Below are 10,176 nucleotides of genomic sequence, written 5' to 3'. Positions count from 1 at the left end.
GCACTCCACCACGACTAAGTGCAAAGTAGAGTCAAATAGAGAAAAATTAGTGTGACGCGTGAAGAAGAAAAGGGCGGGGGGAGAAAATGAGACGGAGGAGAGAAAAAGGGCGAATCTCAAATCTGAAATGGGGGGAGGGGGTGGAGAGATCAGAGTAAAAGTAGGGTTTGGTAAATAAGTAAAAAAATAAAAAACTATAAAGGTTAAAAAAGGAAAACAAAAGGTTATATTTGTAATTAAAATAAAAATGTAGAAAAATGAGGAGGTAGAGGGAACAAATGGGGAGGTGGAGGGAGTAACCCCCAAATAATTGTTATGTCTATAAATTTGATCATTTGAAAATTGATAAGCGGTTTTTAGTTTTCTTTGTTTTTATTGAAAGTATAGATTGATTATTTTTTTTCATAATAAATATCAAATATTTTAATGTGTAGTTCCTTTATTAAAAGATTGTTTTCTATTTTTTTATGAATTAAGTATGTTTTTTTATTGAACTTGCGTGAAATTGAAATTCGTATGAAACTTTGATAGATTTTGATTTCTAAATTTTAAAATCAAATAGAAATAGTTCTTTTAACTTAATTATTTTAAATTGAATATAAAACGTATTTTTCAATTGATTTGAATTGAAAAAGTGTCAAAAGATATAAACAATTTAAATACTGACATGGAATATATTTAACATGTCAAAATTTTTTAATGTAATTCAGTTAGAAGTATTATATTTATTTAATTTTTAAATTTAAAAATCAAAATATATCAAGTTTTAGACATAAATAAATTTTAATTTTATATTAAGTTGAATGACTAAAAACTTATTTAATATTTTATTATTATAAGTTTGATACATTATTTTCATGATTTTATTTTAGTTTTATTGCTTTGTTGTGATATAGTTCATATGATGACATATTAAAGATAAATTATCGAAGTTATCTTAATTGATGCTAAATTCATATATAATTTTATTTTAAAAAATCATAAACCTATTACAATATTTATGCTATTAAATAATAGACATAATTATTTTTATAGATGTATGATAGACAATTGTTATAACTAATATCACATAATTACAAAAAATAGCAGTTATACCGAGTATTTAAAAATTAAAATTATAAATCTTTTGTTTAATGAATAATTTGCCATCAGTTTATTTTATATATATAGGTACGAAATCTTTGCAGCGTCAATTTTATTACTAATGCTTCTTAGCATTTGTGAAACCTTTAACATTTTTAGGAGTAAAAATCTATAGTACCCAGCTTCTCAGGATTATATTCAAAACTTCATTCTCGTACTACATAGTTCTTAATCACATATATTCTTTTTTGGAATTGATTAATATAACTGAATTCTAAGGATGTACCAAAATTTCCAAAATATTTTAAAAATTGCGTTGTCTTATATCTGGAAGGACGTAAGGCTTTGATTTCAAAAAATATCAAAGTCATACACTCTTTTTGGCATCAGTGCACGTAGAACCTAGATCGAAAGGTATGCCAAAATTTTCAAGATTTTACAAAAGTCCTTTTTTTCTTTTCAAAAGATAATATACTTTGATTATAGAACTGATATATCCATGGTGAAAAACCACCGGTGTCATATTAAACCCATAACTCTCTAGTCATAATAGATATTGTTAAATAATTTAGCACATAATTATATATGCGTTTGTTCATGTTCACAACATTCCAAACTCGTTTTCGATCCTCAATACATATACAACTATCGTAAGTAAAAATCACAATAAACAAAATACAAAAATAAAAATATTATCATTACATCATAATATATATAATATTATTATTATCAACTTAATTTAAACCATTCTTATTATATCACTATAACAAATATTCTTTATAATTTACTAATTCTTCTTTATCAATGTTAAATATATTACAAAAAGGTAGAGGCATAAGCATAAAACTGTACAAAGGAAATATTTGTTGTGTTTAAACAAAGCAGAGTCACGTGGGCAAGAGGGAGAGCTAGAAACGCGAAAGTTCTAGAGAGAGGGGCAGCGAGAAGCCGCTCTACAAGGGTTCACTGTCACCGCCAAACATCGTCAGGCAAGCACACACCAAAGACGTCCAAAGGATTATAAGAGACAAAGAACAAAACAAAGGTACTGAATTTCTTCTGTATTTCATATTATCCAAAATGAATATGATTTTACAATATTTATATGAGTTGAATGATGAACTGAAACTGTGCGTTTTTGTTTACATTTCAACACCCCTCATAAACAAAAACACTACAAGAACACGATTGATGAAAAACCCTCTTTCTTTCACCGATTGATCGGTGAAAAAAACTCCATCTCCGGCGAACCTCCGTCATTTCCATCGATTAATAATCGGTAAAAACTCCTTCTTTTGCTTTGAGACAGTTTTCCACCGATTAAAAAATTGTGAAAACTCCTTTCACTAAGCTGATCTTCACTCTGAGGCGAAAACCCTAGGTTTTCGTGACTTCTTCCTTTGGGTCTGCTCCGATCTCCAACTTTTCCACTCCGATATGCTTTCTAAGTGTTAGAAAGCGTTCTCCTTTCAACGCTTTAGTGAGTATGTCTGCAATCTAGTCTTCAGATCTACAGTATACCATCTCTAGCTTCCCTTTGCTGACTTGTTCTTTGATGAAATGAAACCATGTCTCGATGTGTTTGCTCCTACCATGTGATGTAGGATGCTTAGTCAGGTCAATGGCTGACTTGTTGTCAACAAGCAGTCTGAACTTCCCCCCAACTTCAATCTTCAATTTCTTCATCACTTAATCAAGCCAAGCTACCTCACAAGTGGCTTCACACGCAGCAATGTACTCTGCCTCACATGAAGACAAAGCTACAACTGGTTCCTTCGTAGAGCTCCAAGAAATTGGTGCCCCATCCAAAAAGAACACGTACCCCGCTATACTCTTCCTATCACCCTTGTCTCCACACCAATCCGAGTATGAGTAAGCAGTAACTCTCACATCTCCTCCCGATCCACTTTTAGGCAGCAAAATTCCATACTTGGTGGTACCTTTTAGATACCTCAAGATCCTTTTGATAGCATTCAGATGAGAAATTCTGGGATTCTGCATGAATCTACTGACCAAGCCCACACTATAACTAATATCTGGCCTTGTATTACACAAGTACCTTAGACTCCCAACCATCCTTCTATATTTAGTGGGATCAACTACTTCTTCTTCAAGATCCTTCTCAAGCTTCACTCCCATCTCTGTTGGAGTATTAGCAGGGTTGCAATGAAGCATGTTAAACTTAGTTAACATGTCCAATGCATACCTGGACTGATGCATCAAAATTCCTTCATCAGTTTTGGTGAATTCAATCCCAAGAAAATAACTGAGTTGGCCCAGATCACTTATTTCAAACTCCTGTAGCATTTGGAGCTTGAAATCAACAATTTTCTGAACACTACTTCCTGTAATCAGTAGATCATCCACATACAGGCACACAATCACCATATCTGCTTTCTCATTCTTCTTATAACACTGAACATACACTCCATGTTCAGAAACACACTTCTCAAATCCGATACTACTCATGAACCCGTCTATCCTCTGGTTCCAAGCCCTTGGAGCGTGCTTGAGCCCATATAAGGCCTTCTTTAACCTCTACACCTTGTTAAGATGTCTCTTGACTTCAAAACCTTGAGGCTGGACAACATAAACTTCCTCTTTCAGGTCTCCATTCAGGAAAGCAAACTTTACATCTAATTGATGTAAGGTCCAGTTATTATGCACAGCAACTGAAACCACCAATCTCACTGTCTCCATTCTGGCCACAAGTGCAAACACCTCTCCATAGTCAATTCCAGCTTGCTACAAATACCTTTTGGCCACCAATCTGGCCTTGTATCTAACCACAACACCTTGTGGATTTATCTTTGACTTATAAATCCATTTCAGTGCTATTGGTCTCTTGTTTGGAGGCAATTCTGTCAGTTCCCACGTCTGGTTCTTCTCAATTGAACTAATTTCCTCCTTCATAGCCTTGCACCACCTCTTATCCTTCACAGCTTGTTCAAAATCCACTGGTTCTGCTTCTGCTATTAAAGCAAAGTGAACAAAGTTTCCCTCTGATGAAATGGTAGCATCATAGGCTAGTTCATAGTCTCTCAAATGTGATGGCATCTGAGTGACTCTAGAAGACCTCTGATACGCGGGGCCCAAGCCCAATAAATAAAGTCCACCAAAGAAGGATAAAGAAGTCAGTTTACATAAAGGAGGGGTGAGTTTAGCTTGATAGGGGGCGCACCGGGAACTTTCCTATTTTAGAAATTGAAATAAACGTGTACTCCATATAGATTCTAGAAGCTAGCACATTTAGCACCTGTATTAGAGTTAGGCAACGTGATTCATAGTGGCTGAACACGTTTTTCATCACAAGCCCAAGGTTGAGGAGTCTATATAACTCACCTTGGNTGTCCTTGTATTCACTTTGGAATATATGAGAAATTTCTNCANTNTGAAATTTATCTCTACCGAGCAAATGCTTACCAAAGTCATCTTCTCCATNAACTCTCTCNCACNTCTTAGCTTTCTTCNAANAATGGAGGCTGTCTGAGCTAAGGACCACACCATCTCCTTCTCTGCCGCAACAACCACTCACTGACTTCCATCAAGTTCCGCTGCCAGTTGCTGGATTTACTTCCCTTCCGAGTTCCAGCGTCAAACACAACAATGGAGAGGTTTATCAAGTGGTATTAAGAGCCTATGTTTGCTGATCCACACTCCAGATAAGTCACTGTTTCATTGATTTTTTTCCGTACTGCATCTGTGTGAGTGAGCCTTTGGTGTTCATTCACTTGTTCCTTAGTGTTTTCTTCACATTTTAATCGGTGCATCTTGTGTGTTTTCATTCTATTCAGCTTTTAAATTTCAGATTTCAGTTTTTGTCAAGTCTTGTGCTATGATTAAAGCAGTTTTGATTTGTTATTTGGTTTTCCATTCAGCAAATGTGTTTCGGTAATTGAGTCAATCCCGTGCAGTGATAGCTCTTCATCGATCTTAAAAAGCATCAAGACATTGTCTAGCTTTGATCACATGAGCTTAGCATTGAAGAGAAACACCAATTTTGCAAAATTTTTGAATTCTGCGTAACGTTTTCTGTTTTCTAAATCTGGAACTACTATGAATCTCTGTTCAGTCCAGATCTGTGATGTTTGGTGTTTGCAGCAAGTTTCCTTCGTGATTTTAAACTTGTTTCAAGTGTATACAAGCCATTTGCATCATTGAATCACAAAAACTATAGTTGAGTTACGGGATTTCCCGAGAATGCAGCAACAAAATTTACTGTTGTATCAGTTTCTGTTATGGAAATTGAAATTTGTGATCCAGAGGTGTGTGTCAGCTATTTTGTTGGTTTGAATTGATGATTACCACTCCAATAATTGAATTAAATTCAGATCTGAAGTTTGGAGCAAGAACAATTGAGTTGTTGCAAATCTGTTATGTTTGCTGTTTTATGATTTCAAAATAAACTCTGCACCGTGTTTTGTTGTCTTTGCAAGTCAGTAGGTCATTTTAATTCTGCTAGCTTTATTTTCTAGAGCTAGATCTAGACTTAATCTCCTTGAAATTCATTGTTCCTAAACCAGTTTGAATCCAGTTAAGTTTGATTTCATAAAATGCAGCAGATTTTTATACATTTTCTGCATAATTTGGCAACTTGAATGGTGAAATTGCATCTTTGCTGATTTTTTGTGCATTTAGAACCTCATAACCACTTTGTTTGATCATTTAAAATGTGTCCAAACTGATTTTATGGTCAGATATACACCAATGCACAAAATCATCATGTCACTTCCACATTTGGCTTGAATTCATCTAGTAGCATAGCCATTTTCTCTAAACAATTGTTTTATGTTGATTTGATGAGCTAAACATCTGTTAAAAGTGCATCAAAACTGGGGGGTTACTGTTCATATGGTCAATTTTCGATTTGGCTTGTAGTCATTTCTTGGATACCTCATTTTTGTCACTTTTTGGGAAGTGTCATAGCCAATTTCTGCTGTACTTTGTTTTGTGAGTGTTTAGCTGCCTGCACCTAGTCATTATCACCATATAAACTTGTTGGAAATCATCATACACTGTGTTTCATATCAGTTAAGCATCAATTCGAAATTTCCAGCGCAATTTGCAATGTGCAGACAGTTTTGAAAAACCTTAAAGTTTAGTTTAGTTTTTGATTGTGTGGATTGGCAAAAGCTGGGAGAAAAGTCTCTATGTTTTCCTAACCATTGTGATTGAAAAATAACACCTAAAAGAAGCTTAAAACTCCCGCAATCCAAGAGATAAAAGTCAACAACCGCAAAAACACATATATGCAGTTTTCTTTGAGACATTACATCAAACACTTTGCCAAATTTGGAGAATTTATGTGAAAATTGTTATACTGCAGCATGTGTGTCTTTTATTGCTTTGTGAATCTGTTCTAGAGCCATTCTAAGTTCCTTTTGAGTGCCAACTTTCATTGCAAACCGAATTAATTGCTTGTTTGTCTTGATTGAAAATTTGTCACCAAGTGTTTGATATAAGTTCCTTGGTGCAATTCTGTTTGGTTTGTCCAGCAACAACAATAACTTCTTTCTGTCGCAATTAACATTGATCTTGGTGGATTTTTGTGAGTGTTTTGTGGCTGCAGAATAGCATCAAGCAGTTTTCTATTATTGGTAGCATATTAGAAAGAAGATTGGTGAGGTTAAAGTTGGTTGAATGGTTGACTTGGCATAGCAAAATTCATCTCGGCAGTGCAAAATTTTCCAGTTATTGTTGCAGCAACAACAACTACTGGACAGCGTGCAAAACACTATAATTTTAGCCTCACTTTTCCTGCAACTGTGAGTTTAGTGTGGCTACATCTAGTGCCAGCAAGTTTTCTTTGAGAGAAGCCAAAGCTGCACACATCATTTCCTTCTCATTTCCTTGTTGTTTCAAGTCATTTGTTTTGCCAAAGTACTTGTAAATGGCCATTAAGCAAGTGACTTGGAAGAATTCACAAGTGTTCTTCCATCACTTGTAAATTTTTTGCTCTTAATTCTTCATTAAAATTGGTAGGCAGTGAGTGTGTCTTGGATCCAAAGTCCAAGCCTCACCTAAGAGACCTCACTTCTTTCAATTTTTCAAAGATTTTGGAAAAATCTTAAAGTTTAGTTTTTTTTTTTCTCTTCATGATTGATTGTTGTCTTTAGAATTTTTGGTGCATTTAAAGGTGATTTTGACTTAAGGATTCTTAGTAAGTAACTAGAAGCATATTTGGCAAGGCAAGACTTGGTACTTAAGCAACCTTTTTAGGTTCACCTCTCTTATCTGGAATATTGCTTTTAAGTGAAATCTTTTAGTCCTTACTTCAAGAAAACTTTTAAATTCATAAAATGTTTGGAAGATATTCTTCTAAGAATTTTAATCTTGATAAGCCACTTAGTTACAAAGACATCAAGAGAGAACATGATAAAGCTAGAAGGAAGACTTGTTNATTTCATGAGTTTGATAGGATTGAGGATAATTTGTATAAACAAGCTAGGGAAAATATTCCATTCTTTGGTAAGGATATTGGTGCTTAACATACCTAGCTTGGGAAAGGGAAATTGAGGACATGCATTTCTTCATGGTTAGCAAAAGTAAATCTGAATCCTATTATTCTAGAGATTGTGAATCTTACATCCTTAGTCTCTACACTTCTAGATTTGAAAAATATGCAAGAGAGTGGTGGGAAGAAAGGCAATATCATGTTAGGATAGGAAGAAAATCTCTCATTCATAATTGGAAAGAATTGANAGCTTGTTTGAGAAGAGAGTTTGTGCCTCTAAATATTCAAAGTAACTTAGAACTTATGAGAGAACTTATTAGAGAAGGCCANTCATTCATTAACAATTTAAGTGGGTTCTCTCGTAGGGAAAGTGAGTTTCTAGAAAATCTTAAGAGGTTATGGGAAGAGACAAGCAAATATAGAGATGAGAGATTAAAAAGAGAAAAACAAGAGCAAGAATCAAGAGAAAGAAGAGAAAAAGAGAGAAAAGAAAAGGAAGAAAGAGAGAGAAGAGAACAAGAGAGAAAAGAAAAGGAAGAAAGAGAGAGAAGAGAACAAGAGAGAATAGAGCAAGAGAGAAGAGAAGAAGAAGCAAAAGAGAGAAAAGAAGAAGAGCAAAGAAGAGAGAAAATAGAGCAAGAGCGAAAAGAAGAAGAGCAAAGAAGAGAGAAAAGAGAGCAAGAGCGAAAAGAAGAAGAGCAAAGAAGAGAGAAAAGAGAGCAAGAGAGAAAAGAAGAAGAGCAAAGAAGAGAGAAAAGAGAGCAAGAGAGAAAAGAAGAAGAGACAAGAAGAGAAATAGAAAGAAGAGAGAGAAGCAAAGAAGAAGAGCCAATAAAACAAGAAGAAGAACAAGAACTAGGAAAAGAGCAAGCACCACCTCTTCCTACACTCCTCATAGAACCAAGACTATTAAGGGGAGGTTTTCCATCCTTTAACTTTTCTCCATCTATCTTTGAGTTTTCTCATATTAATTTGTTTTTCAAAGAAATTGCCATACCATATTTTCAAAATTTAGAAATTTTAACACATGGCAATTCACAACTTGAGTTATGGTTACCTCTTTGGTTCCCACTAACTCAAGACAAAAATAAATTTTTAAAAGAAGTAAGATAAAGAAGGATAAATAAAGAAGGACAAAGAAGTCATTTTACATAAAAGAGGGGTGAGTTTAGCTTGATAGGGGATGCACCGGGAACTTTCCTATTTTAGAAATTGAAATAAACGTGTACTCCATATAGATTCTAGAAGCTAGCACATTTAGAACATGTATTAGAGTTAGGCAACATGATTCATAGTGGCTGAACACATTTTTCATCACAAGCCCAAGGTTGAGGAGTCTATATAACTCACCTTGGTTGTCCTTGTATTCACTTTGGAATATATGAGAAATTTCTACATTCTGAAATTTATCTCTACCGAGCAAATGCTTACCAAAGTCATCTTCTCCATCANGAGAAATTTCTACATTCTGAAATTTATCTCTACCGAGCAAATGCTTACCAAAGTCATCTTCTCCATCAACTCTCTCCCACATCTTAGCTTTCTTCCAACAATGGAGGCTGTCTGAGCTAAGGACCACACCATCTCCTTCTCTGCCGCAAAAACCACTCACTGAGTTCCATCAAGTTCCGCTGCCAATTGCTGGATTTACTTCCCTTCCGAGTTCTAGCGTCAAACACAACAATGGAGAGGTTTATCAACCTTCTAACACTCTCCTCCCTCCTGCATGCCTTTGAATCTGCTGCAGGTTCACTTTCCAACTCAATGGTTGGTCCTCCTTTCTCTCATGAGTCCCACTGCCATTCTCCAACTTCATCAATTTTTACATCTCTGCTAATTGAAGTTGTACCTAGTATAGGGTCATACAACTTGTACCCACCTGTAACATGGTATCCTATCAAAATCAATGGAACTCCCCTGTCATCAACCTTTCTTCTCAAGTGTTCTGGAACATGTTTGTAGCATAGAGAGCCAAAAATATTCAGATGCTTAACATCTGGCTTCACTCCAGTCCAAGCCTCCTCTAGTGTGACACCATTTAGTCTCTTTGTTGGAGACAAATTTAACACATAAACAGATGTCATCACAGCCTCACCCCATAGGAAATTTGGCAGTCCCTTGCTCTTCAACATACACCTGACCATGTTTAGAACAATTATATTTTTCCTCTCTACTGCCTCATTGTGTTGAGGCGTTAAGGAGGGGAACTTCATGAACAATTCCCTCCCTCTCACAATATTCTATGAAATCAGTGGAGGTATACTCTCCTCCTCCATCTGTTCTCAAAACTTTCACCTTCTTCTCCCTCTTCTTTTCAACCATATTTTTAAACTTTTGGAATTGTTGCAGCCCTTCTCCTTTCCTCTTCAATAGGTAGACCCAACACTTCCTGGTCCAATCATCTATGAACAATAGAAAATACCTGCTGCCTGTTGACAAATTGGCAAGCGTACCAAATCGTACAAGTAATATAAATGGTAAGACCATGTATCATTTTCCCAAGAGACTCAAAATGCTTTCTCGTTCACGTGAATTAAAATAATAAGACTTGAAAATAAAAATTAATAAATTGGATTTGAGATAAAAATATTAACATGCAAAATAAAGGTGATTCAATTGACAAAAGAAAACAATGGATG

At 35.1% G+C, this 10,176-nt stretch overlaps 1 protein-coding gene across 1 annotated transcript; it reads right to left on the bottom strand.

Moving 5' to 3' along the window:
• Positions 1–2,772: 2,772 nt before the first annotated feature.
• LOC106755098 (uncharacterized mitochondrial protein AtMg00810-like) lies at positions 2,773–3,552 on the bottom strand. The gene has a single exon (XM_014637196.1). The coding sequence runs from the start codon at positions 3,550–3,552 to the stop codon at positions 2,773–2,775; it is 780 nt and encodes a 259-aa protein (XP_014492682.1).
• Positions 3,553–10,176: the final 6,624 nt, after the last annotated feature.

The sequence above is a fragment of the Vigna radiata genome, unplaced genomic scaffold, assembly GCF_000741045.1.
Source record: "Vigna radiata var. radiata cultivar VC1973A unplaced genomic scaffold, Vradiata_ver6 scaffold_262, whole genome shotgun sequence".
Lineage (NCBI taxonomy): Eukaryota > Viridiplantae > Streptophyta > Magnoliopsida > Fabales > Fabaceae > Vigna > Vigna radiata.
The sequence above is the reverse complement of the archived record's forward strand: the minus strand, read 5'-3'. Positions and strand labels throughout refer to the sequence as shown.

Bases quoted from the DNA above. Each gene is read 5' to 3' on its own strand.
- LOC106755098 (XM_014637196.1), bottom strand. From the start codon at position 3,552: ATGAGTAGTATCGGATTTGAGAAGTGTGTTTCTGAACATGGAGTGTAT.